Here is a 21,906-nt window from a genome sequence, read left to right as displayed (position 1 = left end):
AAAGACAGTTAATTAAGTACTGATTACATCCAAATTGGAATACTTTATAAAAAGGACATTTATACAGTGTTTTGGATGGCAGTTAGAATCCAATACAGGCATGAGTTATTGCACAGCTCCTGGGACATTTCTCCAGATCACCATATCCCTCATCATCCCATTTCATTCAACACACCCACAGTGAGCTTTAATGTACATCCATTTCCCCGAAAGCCATTTATAAGGTCTTTACTGGTCTGTGGACACCTGTGCTAAACTGTTTGTTTAATTATGGCTTTAATCTGGTATTGACAAGAGTGTTGAACCTACAAAACATGTACAAGCAGACATTTCCCTGATACTTGTGGTATCTTTGACAAAAAAAAAAAAGTATTGTTGTCATTCAAACATCAAAATCTCATACAGTGAAACTTACAGCATATTTTACCAAAATTATCTTTAATGCGCTCCAGTTTCTTGCCTGTGACACATTTGAAAATAAGCCTAAATATGAAAATGTGCAAATTTTCACACAAGTTTTAGAAACAATGTTATTGTTACAACTACGTATTTGCTGTGTTGAAACTCACAATGTTTGACTCAATGAATGCAAAGCAAGAACAGCACTGTGTATTTGAAATACATATCCAGATTGTTTTATGCACCGTAACAGACGGGAAGTAAAGAATAAATAAAAAGTCAAAAACGGGCTGTGTTAAAATATTTTCTGTGCAATTTATAGCCCATGAATGTTCAAGAGCCACCAGATCAAATACAGTAACACTTAACTATCCCCCTCCCTTATTAGACCCAGCTTCTGCACTACTTCCTGGTTACCTATCAGGTGATCTCCACAAGGCAGCCTGGTTTAAGTCAGTAGGCCTTTGTACACATAACACAGAAGTTAAAGAAACAACAGTCAGCGACAGCCCTTGTGTGGCACAGTAAAGCTGCAGCTTGCACCATAACAAATTCAAAAACAACTGATTACTGCATTACAATAAGCAGAACACAAGTTAAAGTTGACAATGACAGAAAGGCTCGTCTGTCACATAAATATTTACGAGGACAGTTTCATTTCATAATCTACAGCAAATAAAATCTATTCATTAGAAAAGCCAAAAGCAATCACACGTTTTTAGACAGAATAAAGTTTCTTAGATGTGTGTTGGCACGCTGCATTATTCTTGTCCCAACAATCCATTTACTATTAATTTGACACCATGCAAAGTGAGTAAGCACTAATTTGTGCTGAATCAGTACTTGGAATTATAGCTACAATAACCCCCATCAGTACTACTATTATATTTTTATATATATAATTTTATGATTTTCCATCATTTGTTATCCTTCTTTTCAATTTCAACTGAATTTGTAAGTAAACGATCGAGCTAGCAAAGTGTGAACTGTGGACAAAAAAAAAAGGCAAACAAGACATTCGTTTTTATAATGAAGGTAACGTTTAAAAATTAAATAATCTACTCTACTTTTTTTAACTCCAGGCCAACCACAATTTTGCCTTAGCATTAATTGAGCAGGGCATCTAATAAAGGTGACACATACAAGTTATTTGGCCACAAGCTCAAATCCCTTTTTTTTTCTGAGGTAACATCCAGTTTAAGATCCCCAAAGTGTCTGAAAGTTACTAGGAAAAAATATTTCTGTATTTGTTTTAAGAAAAAATACATCTGGTACCAATGATTCATCAATACAAAGCCACGCGGGCAAAAATCATCTCCATAAGTTATCCCCGAAATAGAAGCTTGTATTGAGGATGAAATAGTGATATTGTTTTGAGTGAGTATGTAAGATTTAGATTTTAGACTATGCTTTAGATCTCTACACTGTAAGAAAATAAGTAAATACAATTTAGTCACTGTGTTTATAAGACACATCTGCCCCCTTGGTACTGCACTATTTATCTGCGACGATTAAACACAAAGGAAAATGTTATACTCTATTTGTGCAGTATAAAACTAGTGTTTTACTTGGGCTGTATTTGGTGCACTCTATTTCAAGACTCAAATAATTGAAAATTAAAAAAAAAATAGAGGGGAAAAAAGTACCAAAATAATAATTATTATAATAATTTGCCAAAATAATATGATTTAATTATAATGCATTATCTGTCTTTTATGTGGGAAAGTAAAGAAATATTATATATTACACATTGCCTTTGTTTGCTCCCATGGGTTTCTTAGCATGCAGTAGCTAAATATTCAACTTGAAGAAGAGAACTTTGCCAAAAATGTTCTTTTCTTTATGTTTGTGTGCGCGCATTTGTGTGAGACAGAGAAAAACAAACAAACAAAAATATCAGACATAACTTGACACTTTAGTGACTGAGGCTTAGTCAAATGTGCCCTAAAGTTTCAGACCGAGTCTGTAGCCGAGCAAATTGACTTAGGTATTGTTTTACATGAAATCGATGGACATGATAGACACAGTTCAGCTGTCGAAATTCACACTGGGAATGAAGTTAGAAGTCTCTTCCTCTGGGTGCAACAATCACTTATGCATCAGTGCTTTTGCTCCTAAATAAGAGTTCCTGGTCCACCAGATCCACCATCAGGGTAAGCAATTGTGCAGAATGTAAAAAACAAACAAAAAAGATGAAAAGATTGGAAGAAAGTTCTGAGTCTGTAAGTAATGATTCCCAAGTATTAAAAGTGCTTGATCGGGAGCCAAACAAAGACAGGATTTTTTTTAGTGTATTAAAGTTTGTAAGCAAGAAAAAGTAATGAACAAAGTCACTTTATGTGTCACAAGAAATGCTTTCACCTTTTCAGTGTTGTGTTCTGTTTTAAAAAGCATGCTGCCTCACTCTGGATCCGGAGTATCTGCTGGGTTAGAGGGTGTCGCCTTCTGTTTATATATGAAGGTCAACAAGAAGAGAGCTATGTCATGTGAGCACCAGTAGCTTGTGTGTGAGGTCACTGCTGACCAGTAGCGGCTCTCCACCAGACCCTCTCTGAGCTCAAAGTCAATGCGACGCTCAAGCTCCACTGCAAGACAGAAAAAACAAATGAGTAGAAACAGGAAGTATCAAGACAAATGCATAATAATACATAATTAAAAACAGACACCACATGACATCGATAGCCTGCACATAAAAGATGTCCATAGTCACACTGACATCTAGTCGACCGAGCATGTAGTGAGTGAAAGTGTGAATCTGCCTGGAAACCAAGGGCACATCATGCTGATAGTAGTGCCTTGTTCGTCACACAGCAGACATGCCCTAGATTACTCTGCTTTATCCAGTATCCGTTAACTTCACTTACTACAAATAAAAAAATCATTTTTATTTAGTCTAAGGAGCTTGGAAAGAAAGTGACTAGACTATCACCTCTCATCCGCGAAGCTTCTTCAGTTCTAAAAAGAACTACCATGACCTTGAAGACATCATTTTTATTTATGTATTTTTTCACATTTTCATATTTTTAGACTAAACACACATATCACCAATCAAGAGAACAGTAGGTTTATTTTCATAGATATCTACTCTATCCTCCTTCTTTATGCAAAGAGCAGTCGCCCCCTGCTGGCCATGAGAAAGAATGCAGATGTAGTCCATTTGTCACTTTCTCTGGAGGCTACAAACATCCTTTTCTTTTAAATAAAAACAAAAAAAACATTACTATATTACTATACTATACTATAACTATGTTACTGCATTATTTATTTATCTTTAAATCTAATTTAATTAGATTTAATCTAATCTTGAGTACAGTGAACCTCAGTGCCATTTCAAAAACAAAATGCTTAATAAGAAAGTTAACAGATGGATGTGGATGATATACGTTTTTGCCTTGTTTACAAACCAAAAAAAAAAAAGAATATAAACATTACTTGAGGGATAAGTGAACTTACAGGATGTGTCAGCAGTGGGTGAGGTGGGTCGAGTCAACATAGAGAGACCGTATGCTGACTGACTTTCTGTGCGCTTTTGCTCCTCTTCTTCAGCACTTGCTCCACCCTCAAGTCCCAGAGACACTGAGGGCTGGCTGTTGGAGCGGGAAAAACGTGAGAAGAGGATTCCTCCAATGCCCTTTCCTATGCTTGCTGCTCCTGTAGTGTCGGAATAAGACAGAAGATAAAGATAAAGCGCCTATATTATGATTTCAAAGTATAAATGCATTCATTATTACAAAAGGAGCATATTCCCATCATTTCCACTTGATGGCACTGTGGAGCTAAAACTGTGATTTAAAAAAAAAAAAAAAAAAAAAAAAAAAAATTTCATCTTACCTACATACAACGACCTCTTAGGATAAAATAGATTCATTAATTACAGAGTACAAATAGCACAGAGATTTTTTTTCCCAGCTCTCACTCTGAGCACATAGTTGTCATCAGAAATTAAAAGAACAGTCAACAACCTGCACTGATCAGCGACAGTATTACGAACATAGACGAGTGAAGTGTATAAAATTATCTCAGTACAATGCAAAGTTCAGCTGGAAATCCTTGGATCTTCGCATTCACATGGCTATTAATTCAAGAGCGAAAACTGACTTAAGCATTTTTTCAGACTAACACATCAATTACCTTTTACCACAGTAGTCTGTTCCTTCAGGTTCATCTAATCTTATCCTGAAGTAGTGAACAACCACAGACACTGACTCCTGAACAGTCATTACTCTAAACTTCCTTACAGATTATTTTAAAATTCTTTCAAAGTGTATAACTGATGCTGGATAACAAACACTTGTAATAACATAAACACATGTGCTCAGTTTGTGTTGGACTTACCCAATATGCTGGCCTTGCCCAAATTAGTGATTGACTCCCCATAGTGCCTCCGGGGTAGGACAGGTGATGTACTCGGGCTGGGGATGCTTTCTGTATCCGACGTGGGATCTTTAACAGGGTTGAGAAAAGTAGGCCTGATCTCATCATAAGGTGTGGGGTTAGTGGCGCTACACCTGATGAATACACAGAGCACAAATAGTCAGAGAATAATTACTTATAAAATATTAAGAGTCCATTCAAGGAGTAGCAGGGTGATATTCAGGTTGTTACCAGTGTATCTGAACAGGTGCAATGTTGCTATAATGTTTCAAGATGAGTGGCTCCAATCTGTAGGCCTAAAAAGGCAGTAAAACAGCAGTTATTGACATTGCACAGTGGAAAAAACAAAAAATCTAAAATCTTCAGAACAAAGCGCGCTCTAAATTCATGCAGACAAAACTAAATCTTGACTTAAGCACAGTTACATTACATCCACCACATTTCATGTGCATTCAGAAAAAACGTGTGCTCACCAGCAGAGTTTAAGTTTGCTCTCACAGATAACTTTTATCCTTTAAGTGCACTTTCCCAGACACAGAGCAGCAAGAGTGTCAAGATGGACTACTGTAGGGCTGTATGGAGATTGATCAACTTGAAATGTAACAATTTCATCAACTAATATATTCACTTTAATATTTAATACAGCAAATGGAGGCCAATTCAGATTAATCTGAAGGGAAAAATGCACCTGCTATAAAAAAAAAAAAGCTTTATCATCACTCTGGGATTTTGGCTAGCTTAGCATTAGCATGCTGTCTGTGCAAATGCTTGCAAAGACCCAAAGTTCTGTTAGCAGCATAATGCCGCTGTTTTTGTTCTGAATATAAATAAAAATTAAAGTATCGTCCATATCCATGCTGTAAACTGTGCCACTAATTTCCTCCTTGGACGCATGAACTGAAATCAGCTGTTTGTAGTGTAAATGAAACTGATAAGCCGATGTGATAGGTAAGCAGACCGATAATTCCAAGGAACTGAACTACTGGGAACCGGTTCTCGATTTCCTTTCCTGCTCATCTATAAAGGACAAGACAGTGATGGGTACAGTAAGGGTACTGACCACAGGGTCTGTGGGATGGAAGACATTGAAGAGCCTGCTACAAATTGAGGTGGGCAAGATGTGGTCTTGGTGGACACTGGTACCAGGGCGGATTCCTCTAAGTGCCAAAAATACTGCCAGAGGAGAACCCATGCAGAAGAAATTCTCTACCTGAGAAATGAAAGGTGCCAAGATTATTTACTGTAAATGTGGAAGTCTTTGGTATTTATACAGACAGGATGTATTTGTTGTGTAAATGCCACATTTAATTTCTGTTTTATTTCCTATATGGACATATACTCATTTATTTTAGGAGTACAGAACATTAGTTTAACACCTAAAAGTTTGTCAAAGATTCTTACACATTACAGTAGTGATATTTTACAAAGCAATATAGTACCTTAAATTTGAGGGCTGGGGGGGCTGAGGGTTTAGAGGCCTCGAGTGTGGCGAGTTGATTTTCCAGCTCTTGTAACCTGCAACAAGAAGCAAGTAAAGAAGCCCAAACTACACCTTATAAAGAAATTTGAAACTTCTAAACTCTAGCGTGAAAATCTCTTTCAATATTGATACCCATTGCCCCATTAACAAAAGAGGCCAGTCATCAAAAAGTCCCCTTTTCAGTCAGATCAATAAACCTTATTACAGCATTTTCTTGTCTTACAAAGTTAATGGTGCACACAATAATGGCACACAGTGCGACGGGCAGTGGCCAGCAGATATATTACTCTGCAGCGCACACACACACACACACACACACAGCAAAAATAAAACTAGGGCACGAGAAGAGCAGCATGCAGCACATGGTGTATGTATTTTAAATAAATACATAACTGCCCACCCAACACACACACACACACACACACACACTAGGCTTGATGTTAAATTTAAAGATATAAACTGAGTGACAGTAACACTGAGTCACTGTTATGGCATAGATGATTAAGGGAAACATTCGGAGTAAAGTAAAGTTCAATGAATCAGATTTTTGGAGGTAAAATAAACATTTAATTATGAGCTTTTCATTAAAATTCAGTTTGAATGGCTCTTTTTTAAAAATATTTTAATAAACATGTTAAATTTAACCTATCTAATTCGACTACAAAGCTGAATTGGGGAGGGGGTTGCCATTAATGTATCAAAACTCAATTCTCAAGGCTCCTTGACATTAACCGCTTTAAACTCATATCTTTTAGGATCCAAACAGACACAACTGAACTGAACACAACTATACATACAGCCCCTGAGAGTCATTAACCTACAAAGGAAAGCTCTACCTGTTCCTTGTTTGCCTCTGCTGCTCTAAAAGGTGCCTCTCTTCATAGGACATCCAGCGAAGGTCTAGGTCCTCCTCCACCACGCGATGCTCCTGCAAACAAAACCGCACGGGATCCCAGCCAGTAATGATGTCATACGTGATGACACAGCCAAGAGAGTGAGACACGATGGACACTTTGCCACCCTTTTTCTCGAAATCAGGGTTCCGTGAACAGAAAAGTGAGTAGAGCTTGTTCAGCTCCTCTGTTAGACCCTTGGTAATCTGATGAGAGAGAGAGAATGTGAAATAATGAGAAGAGATGAAGAGAGAGCACCAGCGACTCTAATTACTGAATCTGTATGACTCTTACTTCATCCCGGTAAAGAGGGCTGTTGTAATACATGATATCCATGGCACTGCTGTTGAGAAGGTCTCTCAGTCCTCTCACTTTGTCTGGTGTGATCGAGTCTACCGTATCTGCAGAAACATACCCACATCTGAGCACAAAAAAAGAGCTAACGACAACAGACTATTGTTCATATATGTAGTCATCAAAAATGTATTTCTTCCACAAAAGATCAGAATAATTTAGCTGAACAAATAATCCTGGCCAATATCAGAGAAGCCAGTTTAGGAATTTTCACTAGTTGCCGTCCAGACTGCACAGCTGCACTACAGGAAAGATAACAACATGCATGCACACCTCCGTCCAGTGTGAGTTTGGAGCGCCACTCGACAGGCAGGAACTCCACATGTTCCTCATTGTGCTCTGAGAAGTGTTTCTCCTCCATCTTCCTCACACCCTCCCGCAACCTAAACATACAATAACAAAACAGCATATAATGTATTTAACAACAATATTGCAGATATACAACTGAAGGACTTAAGAGTGCATTTGGGAATATGCTGTTTAGTAACAATGTCATTGTCACTTTGTCTCAGGAGCAGTTTATTAAAACGACAGATTCGAAGTCTAAATCTATATAGTCTCAGTCATACGACTGTCAGACAGAAAAGAATGATGTCCATTTTACTGATGCAGCTGCTTCCCTTGTGCAGCATGCATACAAAGGCTACACTGCTATTAGCCCTATATGGGGCACCATTAGCTTGCAGGATACACTAAATACACAAAGAGAGACGGGTGAGGCAGTTGTTGACATGGATAAATGGAGGTTGGGAGAGGCTTTTAAATGACTGCACTGTGAATAGAGCACCTAATGCAGGTTTTGACAGGACTTTCAGCTGTGTGTAGGGGAAATGCTCAAAGGTCTGAGTGCTGCTTTATAGCTTTCCCAAGTTTTGTAAGGTTTTCCTTGCTTTTAGATTGGCTTTAATGAAGACAGTCAGGTTTGGCATTTGAGGATTAGCAAGTTTACACTGTCTGACTTTGTCTTAGGACATTGTAACTGCAAAATCTCACCACAATTTGCTTCATCAATATACATGTAAGACACTGAAAAGACAAATACCTAATATTACTTCAGGTAAAAAGAAGCAACCAAAAACCAAACAAATACATCAAGTTTTCAGGATGATTGTTTCTCTTGGCTGAGAAAGTGTGTGCGCTATAATCTACATGGAGATAGAAGAAATGTTTACAGTAAACATTTACATTGCAGCTTGACTCTGTACTTTATCTGCTTTAACTCCTTAGTTTGTGACACTATTCTGCACAATTCTGCACAAGTGTAATTAAAGCTTCCACACCTATGGTCCAAGGCTAATTCAGTTATTCCTTTAGATAAAAACAGACATATGAAAGGACTGCATCTAGGTTAAGCCACATATGATCAATACTGTATACACAGCTGAACTTCAGTGAGTTTAAAAGAGAAACTGATGCTGTGATAACTTACTTTATCAGATTTCTATAGACAGAAGTGTCTATTGTGCACTGACATTTTAAGCTCTACATAATTTACAATTTTCGATTGTAAATTATAACATTTATAACAAGATATAACTTTTGAAAGACAAAAGAAACTCAGCAGGCTTATTCTAGTAACGTATCAACACAGCATCAAGCTGACTGTTTTGTTTTTATGTGTCGAGTGCTCTATAGAAGATCCAAATAAAAGAGTTACATCTTCCCACTGGCATGAAATCTGGACAGATGAAGGTTATATAACCAATGAGTATATAAAACACTGAGACAGAATGGCACGACTTGATTAGGAACTGATTAGGACTGCAAACATGGGCAAAAACTGTAACCACATTTTTGCCTATGTTTCCAGTCCTGGAAACAGCTGGTTTTATTCTGCAACATGAATCCTGTCATTTTTCTTTACTTACTTTTATAGAACTGCATTTCCCTGTTCTGCTGTGTCTATGTGTGTTATTTTTAAGGTTTGGTACACTGTGTGATCACACATTAACAATGCAAGTGTAAAGTAACAGAACGACATGAGCAGACCAAGAGTGAGAAAGATGGGTAGAGAAAATGAGATCATTCAGGAGAAGAAAACAAAGTCTGCAGGAGTGGAGGGGGGAAAACTGAATGATTTAGAGGATACTGTTGCATGAGCAATATGCTCATGCAACAGTGCTTCAGTTATGCACTCTGACACTTCAGAAATGCACTAGCTACATAATTGGCAACAAAAGAAGACAGACAGGTATGTGTCAGGTATATGTCAAATCCATCATATCACATTACAAAAAAACCACAACAAAATCTGTTTGTCTGTTTTTAGCAGAGAGAACATGAACTTTGACAGTTCCAACATTACACCACAGTACGTCCCAGGAAGACTTTTCTTACAATGCCTTTGAGTTCATCTATACTAGGTTTCAATTTTATTCCGATTCCATTGGAATGAAATTGAAAGTACTGCTATCATAAAAAGAACAAACATACAGGTATCAACTTACATTCCAGTGTTTTTAATAATGCGCCCCTGGTCCATCTTCTGTCCAATGCCATGAACCACAAAGACAATGTGCGTAGTCTGAGGGGGTCTGTCCTCAGGTGAGGCCTCCTCAACATAACCCCGATGGAGCCGCGTACCGCTGCTTGAGGCTAAAAGACAAATAAGGATGGGGTTGGAGTTTCATTTGACAAAAGCAAGCTTTAAAAAGAAAAAAAAAACAGCTATTTAAACTTAGTGTTTTATGTAGAACATTATTTAAAAACACATTACAACTATGTTCACCAGAAAGCTATAAAAAGCTGCAGTGATGGAGTCCAAAGAGGCCAGTAGGTGAAACCTGGGAACCCTGCTGTGATTTTGGCTGCCAATGTGTCAATGGGGCCAAGTGTGTCACCTTATTTAGAATCTATAATCTAGTCTAGTCATGTGTTACACAGCAGGGTAATAGAATCTACTGGACTGCTGCCTGGTTAGCACTAAATGAACATCTCAGGTAAAATTGAAATAACCAGGTCCATCTTATCCAATAACCTGAAAGCAGGAGAGATTAATGTGCTTTAGGGCTTGGAGACTGTAGATCAGAATAGAGTCATCCATCCGGATCAAACATCAATTGCTTTTTGTCATCTTTTCAGTAGCACATGGGCCCTTTAAGCACTTGGCAGATGGACACAGAGTGACCTCCTGGGCTAATCCAGTTAGGACACTGTGTTTAAATACCTGATGCAAACTACAAATGCATTAATATACAGGTCGTTTTGTGCACTGGACGAGACGCTTGTTCAAGCTCACAAAATAGGAAATCAATTCGATTTTCTGACTAAACACTTGGCTTCACACATTTTATAGGCATATCATTAGCAAAGAGGATAAACTTAAATTTATCTCCACCTATGCAAGTGTGCATGTTGAAATCTGTAAGGCTTGAGTCAGTTACTTCATGCTAACCTTTAGCAGATATGCTTACCATAACAATGTGTTAGCAAGCTAGTGTCGGCTGAATACCACACAGTACAACACATGCATGTAAAGTCAAGGGATCCTAGTAATTGTAGTTTGAAATCATTTAAGCAGATATGATGAGTTTCTGTACCATGCTTTCATCAGAAATGCTATTAAATAAATAAAGGAAACCTTAAGTGGTTACAGACCTTTGGAGAAGCCCAGTTTCTGGGTGACTGTTCTTGCAATTTTGGAAGTTGTGGCATCGCTGTAGAGGTAGATCTCGTCCACGCTGTGCCAATCCACATGTGATCGACTCAGCTTTAGACTATGGATGGCTGCAGGGGGCAGTGAGAGAGAGGAGTGAGTACATGAACAGTTAGAGGAAAGAAAGGACACAAGGAGATTGTTTGGGGGGCGGGGGAGGTGGGGGGGAATAGAAGGAAAAACTAAGGTAACAGGAAAAATCAAAATAAATCAAATTTACAAAGCAGTAATTAGGAATGTGGCGCAAATCAGCAAAAGTAGGAACAAACTAGTCTAACGGCTTGATAAAATGCAGCATAGAGCATTGATCTGCAGACAGAAAAACACCACATCAAACCAACACAAATTATGTTTGCAGATTTCAGCTCTGGCTCGTTGCCCTGCTTGTGCATCATCAGCTGAAGATATATTTGGTACTGATATCTACATTTAGTTCTCTTACTGTTATTTTTTTTCTCCTGGTTCTCAATTCAAAGTGTAATGCAGTGACTAGAGCAAGTAAGAGCAGAGGTAGACTAGAGAGCAGGCACCATTTGCTACAGAAGCTAAGAGCAATAGGTGAGACTGGTTCATCAACAGTTATTTATGTCTCTGTCCTTTAAGTGCATTGTGCAATCAAATTAATTTGAACAAGACTGGTGGAAAACTCATGCACTGGTCAAGTGCACAGTCCATTGTCTGGTCCACACACTATTGTACAGCAGCTGAAGGTCACATTTTTTCACATTGCTCGGAACCAAACTGGGAATTAAAACCCTTAAGAACAAAAAAGTATAGTACTTGGAAAAATGCCATTTTCCAGATTATGTTCTCTAGTTTCAAACTCTTAATATGGTCACACAGACCCTGGGGAAAAATGGAACTGCATTACTATTACGCAGAGAATCTAATTTCTTAAAGTTTAAATGCAGTTTTTACTTAATAACAGAGTACTGTGTCACAACTATGCATCATTTCCAGATTTTTATTAATTAAACATTCCTAGCAAAATGGAAAGATAAATAGTAAATAAGACATCTGTCAATAAATTTGAGAATTTATCAGCTCCCTCTAATACACCTGAATGTAAAATGTGCTGATGCACCTGTTAAACTGGTCTACCGTTGCTTGGCAGGATACCTTCATTGTGGGTAGGTTTGCTTTATGGGTAATGTGATGACAAGCCATTATTAAACTGTACCAAAGACCTGTTCACTTTGAATGTAACCAGTCCCAAACTGAATGACTGCCTCTAAGAAATGAGGATAGCTTGTAGAGATTAAAAAAAAGAAATGTTTGTTGAAAAGAACAGGCAAAGTGACAGGTTGTCACTTTTATTTGGCAGATAAAAAAAAATAGTTCTTTGTGACATTCTTTCCATTTGAGGCAATTCTTAGAAAGTTTTCTCTGTCACATATATTTCCGGTCATTTTAAAACTGCATCACCAAATACTGACAGTAATCAACAAGAAAGGGAAATGAGCAGTTCTTCTTAGAAGAGCGCCTTTTGCCAACCAGGCTGGTTTCATCTCAAACAGACTCCTTACCTCATATCTTTGTACTCAGAAGACACCATACAGGTGAAAAGGAGGGTGGCATTTGCTATAAGAGCTGCACAGTTCTAAACAAACTAGTTTGAGGCCAACTCAAACTGTTGAGACTTATCTGTAGCCAAATCCACAGTAAAACAGGAGATACTTAATAACAGGAAAAAACTAGGAAGTATGCCTAACTTTTCCACTTTTCTGGTTTTATTAATATCAAAAGTTTGAGTGAAAATTGTTGACTGATGTTTAGTGCTGTAAAATAACACTTCCTGTTTTACAGTGAAAGGCAGCAGGTAAGGAAATGAAGGTAAAAGAGGAGGGGATCAAAATGTACACATGGACAGACAGACAACCAACAAAAAAAAAGAACTCGCTGAGCTAGATCTCTAACAGCCTGTCAAGAATTACCAAGAGACACAGGATGAGATTATGTGTTATACAGGGATGGGCAAGGAGTGAAGGAACTGGGGAAACTCTCGAAGAAAGAAACTTCATGTATGCAAGAATCTCAAATCTGGAGAGAGGTAAAAAATAAATAAATAATGGGAATAGGAATGAAAGGCAAAATTGAAATAAAATGAAATAAACTGGCCTGGGACTGTGACATTTGTTCCTGACGAAAAGTTTCAACTTTTTTCTTGACTATGTCTTGACAAAAATAACAGATTCCTTTCATCCAGGGCCGCCTCAGAGCAGCAAAGACAATCCAATTTTCGTTTTATTATAGCAACTAGGCTTTAGATCGGCTGCTTCAGATTTACTAGAAGATGAGGACACAGACCCCAGGACTTCTCTATTCAATAAATCCAGAACTAGGACAGTGATGGACTTGAAAGAAACTGTTAAGGGTTATAATAGTAACTGTTCATAAATGGCTTCTCTGTTTGGCTCATCAATTGTGCTTGGGTCTCAACAAAGAGCTTTGTTCATGGCCCTTAAAGTGGGAGCTTGTGATGGTGGTTCATTAATGGTACAGTCATACTGCCAGAGATAAAGAGAGCAAAGAAAGAGTAAGTAAGAAACGGAGAGGAAAGGAGTTTTTTCGTTTTTGTTTTTTTAAAAGACAGCAAAAAGCCTTCAAAAGGCTTTTTTGAAGACTAGCTTATTTATTAGGGATTAGGGATCTTGCTCTGGTAGTTGAGTGAACCCTGTTGTCTACTCACTATTCCAGCAAGGAGATGAAAGACACATATGCAGGATTCCCCAAAAAGCAGCAATGCTAACAACTATAGCACAAAACTCTAAGTATATGCACAAAGGAAGATGTTCTAGCAACTAGGCCCAGTTAAGGCTGCAACACAGAAAGCAGCCTAAATTCCTTTAAAACATCTGCTAACTGAGCCTAGGTCTAGCTTTTAAATAGTCAAATTATTTCAAAGTTTGAAACACACAAGAAAGAAAACTCAAGTTCCAAAGAGACCAAGCTGCTATAAGAAGGGGATACAAGCTAGATCTAATACACCAGATTTTTTAGGGGGAAGAAAAAATAAAATTGTATTTTACAGTACCTTGGCAGCGTTTGCGCTTGTGACATGTAGGTTTAGTACTCGTCTGATATCCACTCCATTTGAACAGAAAAGGGAGGTAGAAAGGGGGCAGGTGGGAGAGAACTAACAACCAACAGTGAGTGAGTAATGGCCATTACCCTGGTGTCACACAGACTACTGCTGTCATCAATCTTGAACAAGTAGCTCTATCAAGTAGTGCTGCAGTCAGGTTACCACTTTAACCAGGACAGACTAAGAGTCTGCGCTGGTTACCGCAGCGACCTGGTGGCTATTTGAAATGTCCTGATACAACGCAAACTTATTGTGAGCCTTCAGGCTGAAAATGCAGCACTGTTTGACATGTGCTATAGACGACATTTTAACACTTATCAAAGAAGTACAGAGAATATCTACACATGTCATGACTCTGACTATACAGGCTACAAATCCCCATTATTTCTTTTTGTTTACGTGTACTACATAAGTTCACGTCTAACAGCATTAACAGTACTTATTTTTCCATTTCACTAAATGAATAATTCATACGTTCCTATTTATAACCATTTTGAGGAGGTGATGCTGAAACCAACCTACTGACTACATTTTTACAAAGAGCTCTGAATAAGTATCTGGGAGATTATCTCCAATGCCTCCCTTACCTGGAGCAGCACAGATTAGAAGATGTATTTCTTTCCACTGTGAATAATCTAATTGCTTTGTATATGATTTAATTAGTTAGAGATAAGTAGGTGTTTTAGTTTAATTGCAAGTGCTTAGAAGTGGTGAGAATGAGGATAATTTACTGCCATATCTTATTGGACGACTGATCTAATTTCATTTTCTCCTTCAATAAATGAGTGTCAGCTTGTGAAAACAGCCATATGAAACCACACACATACTGTATGTCAACTGTTTGATAGAAACTAAAACTTGGTTATTCATAATATTTTATCATGACTGGGTAATTTTTTCTCTATTGATTTTATTACTAAATTTATGCTAGTATTTTAATTAGTAAGAAAAATGCTACGTGACAAAATTAGTTCCACAAACATGTAGGCTTTCTCAAATTTGTTAATCAAATCAGCAAGTGCACAAGACATGTCTCACTAAAACATTCAATCAAAGACAACATAGACATCAGACTTGCAAATACTGGTAGAGGTGAAAAGCTGTGGAGGACAGAACTGCTGAGTGTATGGGAGGGTTTTGTTATAAAAGCTACCAGTAATGTGCATTTGGGCATTACAGCACTGATGGATCCATTCATAACTAAGTGGTTCCTTATGATTGAGATACCGAGTATGAGAAGAAGCAGTCCAAACAGGTCACAGTGAACTGATAACCTTCATCTGTTCTGCATCATATAATATAAAACTATCTTGGCGGATAAGATAAAACAAATCCCTTTACCAACTCTTTGTTACAGTAGGCTGTGAATGTAAACACTGTAAAACTGACTCTTCCTGCCAAATGACTTCAAGACTTGTTTGTATCCTAAGCACAAGTCAGTACCATACATCTGTCAAATGTGCGCTGTTATTAAGTGTGAATTTTCTGTTTCTTTTAAGTATGTATCAGTCATTAATTATCCCATGGTGTTCCTACACTCTGGTGTTTAATAAAATGTAGCAGAATATGCAGCACACAAACTAACTTATGAGGCTTGCCTACGTCAAACGACACAAACTGCATTGCTCAAAGATGACAGTGTCCAGCCTGCACGCTTTGTTTTTTTCCCTGACGTATTTTAAGGCTGACATACTGGACACGCCCTATAGTTTTTACTACTGGCTTACACCAGTGATCACCATCTGCGATTCCTGTCAGCTTAAGACTCAAATGACAGCAGGCACTCTTTGAAGAAAGTGTCAAACGGTAACAATAAAAAAATAATAATAGGGGGTGACGCCACTGTTTCATTTTCTATAACAGTAAAAATTAGGGCTGGGTATCGTCACTGATTTCTAGAATCGATTCAATTCCGATTCACAAGGTCCCGAATCGATTCGATCCACGATTCGATTTAATTCGATTCAATTCAATTCAATTCAATTCGATTTGAATCTGGGAAATTTTGACAGTCAGAAATATTATAATTCAGATCAGTACATTTACATATTTTTGTATCTATAAAAAGGAAGCTGACACTTTCCAGACTTTATCAAAGGTGTGAGCATCACAGCAGATGCCTTTGTGTCAAAGTAGCTGAAGATAAAACACAGAAAAACATGAAGGCGATTTTCCTGGCCTGGGATTTAATAAAAATATTCTGCAGTACATCAAAAACGAAAGAAAACCATTAATCAACACATGAACGTTACCTCTGAAGTTACAGCGGTTTTATTAGAGACACAGTGTTTTGCATTTTGCATAATTTTAAAAAGTTGAAATTTGTTCAATATTGAACGGCAGAAATTAGGTTTTCTTTTCGGAAGTATGTAAAACGAAAGAAAAAAAACGTCGGCGACAGCGCTATAAACAACGGTAGACTTGTGCGTAACAAGCAAGCGAATAATGCAGAAAACAGACAGACAGGGAGAGAGAGAGAGAGAGCTGTGCATGAAGTGTGATTTTAACGTGGTGGAAGCAAAACAGCAAAAGTCAGAGGGAATTCATGACGATGTTTATGTGAAGCGTAGTTTGGATCTTCTTTTGCTGCTGGTTCGGTCAGTATTGAGAGAGATAAAACTAACAGCTTTATGATCAGCGCAAAAAGGGCGTAAACACACAGCGCGGACCCACGGATCAGAATCAGCGAGCTGTCGGCTTTCAGCCCCGACCGTCAGCTGAGAAAGGCAACATCTCACTGATTCTGATCCGTCGGCAGGTCCGCGCTGTGTGTTTACATCTTTGTGCAGAATCCGTGTTCCTGCTCTCATTTACTGTTTTAGCTGTTTGGTGGTTGTTGAAAGATTCTGGCATTTCGGGCAAAATATATATATATAAATATATTAAATTCATATTAAAAAATCGATTCAGGATTTTAATGAATCGATTTTACGTTATCCAAGCAAGAATCGATTTTAATCGATAAATCGATTATAAAAACCCACCCCTAGTAAAAATCACAATGAATCTTCACTTCATAAAATACACCATATCACGCATGGGTGACACATCAGATTTAACTCTTCCTTGTTTATTATTTAAGAAGAACCAGCAGAAGCAGTATATCAGCCCATATTTTGCACTTGCACCACACTGATGACGATGTACCTGCAGAGCATACTGGTATGCCTACCATGTCTTCTGCTGCACTAACATTTAGTCTAAGCTAGGGAACACAATAAAAATACTAGCAATAGGTAAAGGAGACAGCGATATCTTGGGGAACGTATTTACTGCAGTACTGTCAGGGATTGCTGCCTTATTTAATGACACATTTATAGATTGTGGTGCTAGCCCTTAATGTTGTCAGGGCTTCAAATGATTAGTTTCAAGATAAAACATATTTCTTTAAAAGCTGCCTGAAGGAGGAACTCAAACAAGGTAAATTATCAGGAGCTACCATTCACTTTCCCTTCATGCTTTTACAAATATAAGAGGAAAATACTTTTTTTTTCATGCAGATCTTGAACGTTGCCAAGATACGCACTACATGAATGCACATGCAAATGATGGCTCTTTAGGTTTTATTAGCATATATATCTTACGTATGGCTTTCAAAGGGTGAGTAGGTTATTTTCCCTTGCAGTAGTACATTAGACAAGTTAAATTTAAGGTCTTATGATCTGCGCATTGAGTAATGGAGAGTCTGCCAAGTGTCACAAAACCAATTTGTGGGGCCCTGTACATTATTTCTCTCACCTTGCAAATAACTGGACTTTGAGCCCTCTTTCCACTAAGACTTTATACACTTGCATCCATATACTTCTAAATCTCTTAGCGTCCGTGTACACAATGCGTGTCAAACATGAGCGACTTTATATTGTTTTCTCTTATATGTCTTGAGATTAAATAAAAATTGAAGAAAGATAGTGACATGTAATGTCTTAGTGACATGTAATGTCACTAAGACTGAAGCAAGGTATGTAATGTAGTACACAAGTCCCAGATTACCTTGGTGATATTGTGAGTCTTGTTTTTACAATAAAGACTAAACTTTTCCCACCATCTTTATCAGCTGCTGCATGCTTTTCTCTCTGCTTTTGCTCTATTTATCACACACCCACACACTTATCACCAGTGAAGGTCCTGTAGATCTGGCTGCGTAAAGGAGACTGCTGAATCAAAGAACCCCTTTCTTATTGCCTTTCACAGCTAAATGCTGCTACATTTCGCTTGAGCCAGCCCTCAGAGGAGGACCAGCCAGAATGTACGAGTTGCACCTGCTATATACTAGAAGGGTGACATGACAAAACCTACACCCACATGAATGGACACACCTGCCTCATTCATTTCAACTGAGTGTGCATCTACACTAGCAACTTTGAGCTGTCTCAAAATTGCTCATTTATGACTCTGGTTACTTTTATTCTAGTTTCACTGTAAAGATTTGGTGCGTTTTTCACTGACTTACTTTTTGAAGGAATTTATAACCAGCAATGGCTATGAGAGCATTTAATCTTCTCACTTGCATTCGCAGTCATCAGTAGATGCATTGGAAGGTTATTACTCAACGACATTCTGGCTATTGCAACAATCAGCATCAGATTAAGCTATGATCTAGTTAATAAGTTCATTTACTGTGTTAGTTATAAGAATGGATGCTTCAGTGCTGTGTTCTTTAACACATTTTTGTCTTTAAACACTTTATATTACAGAATTTACTGCACCAAGGTTAAGGCTGTCCTGCCCTTGCCCTTCCCCAGTGCTCACCATCTTTACTATCAATGGTCCTGGGAACCAAATCCATCTCAAAGGTATCCTGCACGTGTTGCCCACGGAAATGGTTAAGGTGCTCCCGTTCGATGAGGTCGCTTTCGTCTTCATCTAATGGCAACCAAGTACCATCGATAAACCACTGGCCTCTCATCACTGGGATATGGTCTTGTTCTGTAGGACAACAGCCATTATCTAGTATCAGATCCAAAACAAAACAAATAGCTCCTTGCATGGATGGGAATCATGAAATTTCAATTTTTGGTAAGGAATAAATATATTGCTTTATTTAGCAAGTAGAAATGAAAGTAAGTCAGTTTCTGGAAACTGAATCCTTTCGTTGTAACTCAACAAGTCTGACAAATCCTGGGGGGCAAAGTCTCAGTGGTTAATGCAGAGAGGCCATGTTTGATTACAGTCTTGAGTGACATCATTAAGTAATTCTCTGGTGGTGAATAAGAGTGTAGGATCTTAAATTAGGCTGCCTTAGAAAGAGAACTTCTCTCTCTCTACAGAGTGAGCCTGTTCAAAGTCTGTCTATTTCTATTTCTATTTAAAGACAAAAGTTTTCTAAAGCTAATGTAGACACATAGACTGACAGTAGGTACAGTTCAGTCAAGTAAGTTTGTTAGGCTTGTCGGCAATATGCCAAACTAAAGCTAAGAACTATTTAACACAACCTTGATTTTTATTTTTTAATTTTCAAAACATTCTGATGTTTTCTATCTTATAGTATATTAATGACCTTTATACATGTTCCATTGTGTAAACTAATCTCTCACTTGTGAACTGATATGCTTTGGATGACTATTCAAACGTCCTCCTTTAGTATCTATTTCACATTCTTAACTGTTAACGTAGCCTGCAGACCACGCTGAAAGAGTACAGAGAGGGTCTCAATACATCCACAGCATCAACAACTGTGAAAATAACCTCTTCTGTAAATGTCATTTGAAATTAAGCTTCAAAAGACCCAGTTAGCCATGAAGCCTATTCATTCAGGTCAGGTTTTCCGAAGCGCTATAGCAACTGCCTTCCTTTGTTCCCTGCCTTTTCCTGGAAATATCCACGAATTAGTTAATGCAGATCAGCTGAGCTCAATACACTGACATCCAGAAAAAAAGGCCAGATGAAGTACTTAGCTTGCAAGAAAACAAAAAAAAAAAAGAAAACAATGCAGTCTACAGTAAGTGTCTACAGAAAATGCATACTCAGCTACAGGTTTAACATTTAAACTAGAACCTTTTACAGAACAGTGTTTAGTGTTTTGGCAGCTAATATATTGCAGATCTCTGTAGTTTTCATAACCTCTACGTGAGGTTTGACTAATATAAGTTGTGTTTCTTATTCTCTACCAGGAGCTACTTTACATGTGACTGATGCAGAGGTGATTTAATTTGGGTTGCATTGGGGTGTTTATACTTACGTTTCCAGTAGACAGGATAGCATTGTCTCTGTATTATATCAACCTGATAGAGTCCTCCTCGCACACACACTGACTCTACATTAAGTTCAATGCTTTCAGCGTCCCTCTCATCAGAGGACACGGTGGATGTGTCCAAGGACCCGCGGCCTGCGTGCACACTGCTGGTCCTCGTTTCTGCTGGCACTGCACCGTTCATTCCTCTGCTCTCCAGTTCTCTAGACCCGCTCTCCTCCTCTCCTCCACTGGCCTGGGGGCATGCTGCACCGGGGTTCAGCTCGCAGTACTTCCGAAACATTAGCTCAATATTAAGTGAGTCGTGGCCCAAAAAGGGCTTCCAAGTTTTCTTGTCCTCTTTGTAAAACCACCGCACTTCCTCCGGACCGAGCTCCGTGACCACCTCGTTGAATCTATGTCTGGAGCTGTTGGATCTAGATCTCTTTCTCCTCTCGAACAGAGGACCGGTGTTATTCCCATAGTTGTCATACTCAGGAGAGCTGCTGCTGAGGTAGTCTTCCTGGGAATTCAGGTCCAACACCAGACCGCCTTGAGCGCTGTGATGTCTGGCGTGTAAAAGCGGCAGCTGCCCTTCCAGTCCCGACTGGACTGAGGACATCCCAGCCTGCAGTGTTTCATCGTCGAGACTCATCTCGTGACAGCACAAAAACACATCGCTTCTCAAAACCCACTCTTTGTTGCCGGTAGTGTCAGCGCTAACCTTTTAGTATAAAAAGAGCTTAATGGAGGGATTTTGGTTGTAATGTTGATGCTGCTCATAACTATCCAAGAAACCCGACCTCAGCGCTGTGCTCACTGCACCTTCAGAAAGCGGTTACTGCTCCGCGGCAGCTATCGTCAGGCTTCATATTAGTCCAAAAATGAAACTTTCATAAAGAAACACGCCTAGACCAACTTCCATCACATTTCCTGAGCGCACCACAGCTGTCGCTACATCACCTTGTTAGCCCAGCTTGCTAGCTGGCTAAGCTAATACCGGCTGGAGAACTCGGAGAATTGCGTATTAACGAATCTGCAGCGATAAAACGAGAAACGAGTTTTCTTGTCCTTTAAGTGAAATAAAAATATGTCAAACCACTTTCCTGTTATCGACTTGCTGTAACGCTGCTTGACAAGAGTAAATATTACCGTCACTATACTTTGAGTGTTCCGGGTCACTGTGGAATTTCCGATTCATTCGTTGACAAACAAATCTCGCATAGTGCGCTAGCATGCGTGTGCTTGACAGCAGGTCACGGGATTCATGAACGCGCACGTAGAAACTGTGACAACATTACGTCACTCCGCCCTCTGTTTAAAAACTGAATTGTTCTTATCGCGCACTAGATGGAGATAGAAACCTATAATAGCCGTTGGGAACGAGTCTATTGCAATGATCATGACAATGCTCTAATTCCCACTAGATGACAGTAAAGACTTGTTCATTTTAAAGAGATTCCTAATGTCACCGCTTTAGGAACTGTAGCAAGTTTA

The 21,906-nt window shown here is 38.5% G+C and overlaps 1 protein-coding gene and 1 long non-coding RNA gene across 3 annotated transcripts; both read right to left on the bottom strand.

The window, feature by feature from the left end:
• Positions 1-299: 299 nt before the first annotated feature.
• Positions 300-21,683, bottom strand: ddhd1a (DDHD domain containing 1a). 2 transcript variants are annotated; one of them, XM_085143425.1, is made up of 14 exons: positions 20,419-21,683; positions 18,990-19,166; positions 14,190-14,291; positions 11,098-11,226; positions 9,948-10,095; positions 7,774-7,883; positions 7,441-7,547; positions 7,090-7,352; positions 6,213-6,288; positions 5,834-5,983; positions 5,005-5,069; positions 4,735-4,907; positions 3,853-4,050; positions 300-2,984 (listed from the first exon to the last, which is right to left on the bottom strand). In XM_085143425.1, exons 1-14 carry the CDS (start codon positions 21,062-21,064, stop codon positions 2,800-2,802), a joined length of 2,529 nt encoding a protein of 842 aa, XP_084999551.1. In that variant the 5' UTR covers positions 21,065-21,683; the 3' UTR covers positions 300-2,799. The 2 variants fall into 2 exon arrangements, with proteins under 2 accessions (XP_084999551.1, XP_084999552.1); XM_085143426.1 differs by lacking the exon at positions 14,190-14,291 and having other exon boundaries at positions 20,419-21,682.
• On the bottom strand, positions 4,209-4,728 carry LOC146496205 (uncharacterized). Its single transcript, XR_014871195.1, has 2 exons — positions 4,498-4,728; positions 4,209-4,455 (listed from the first exon to the last, which is right to left on the bottom strand). It is a non-coding gene; the product is annotated as an uncharacterized LOC146496205 (long non-coding RNA).
• Positions 21,684-21,906: the final 223 nt, after the last annotated feature.

The sequence above is a fragment of the Neolamprologus multifasciatus genome, chromosome 19 (assembly GCF_963576455.1).
Source record: "Neolamprologus multifasciatus chromosome 19, fNeoMul1.2, whole genome shotgun sequence".
Classification (NCBI taxonomy): Eukaryota; Metazoa; Chordata; class Actinopteri; order Cichliformes; family Cichlidae; genus Neolamprologus; species Neolamprologus multifasciatus.
Note: the sequence above shows the minus strand (reverse complement) of the source record. Positions and strands in the feature narration are given on the sequence as shown.

Excerpts from the sequence above, each read along its gene's own strand:
- ddhd1a (XM_085143425.1), bottom strand. The coding sequence starts at position 21,064 with ATGAGTCTCGACGATGAAACACTGCAGGCTGGGATGTCCTCAGTCCAG. Across the intron at positions 19,167-20,418 it reads CTATCCTGTCTACTGGAAAC|AACAAGACCATATCCCAGTG; the intron begins GTAAGTATAAAC and ends GTTGTCCTACAG. Across the intron at positions 5,984-6,212 it reads CCCCAGCCCTCAAATTTAAG|GTAGAGAATTTCTTCTGCAT; the intron begins GTACTATATTGC and ends TTCATTTCTCAG.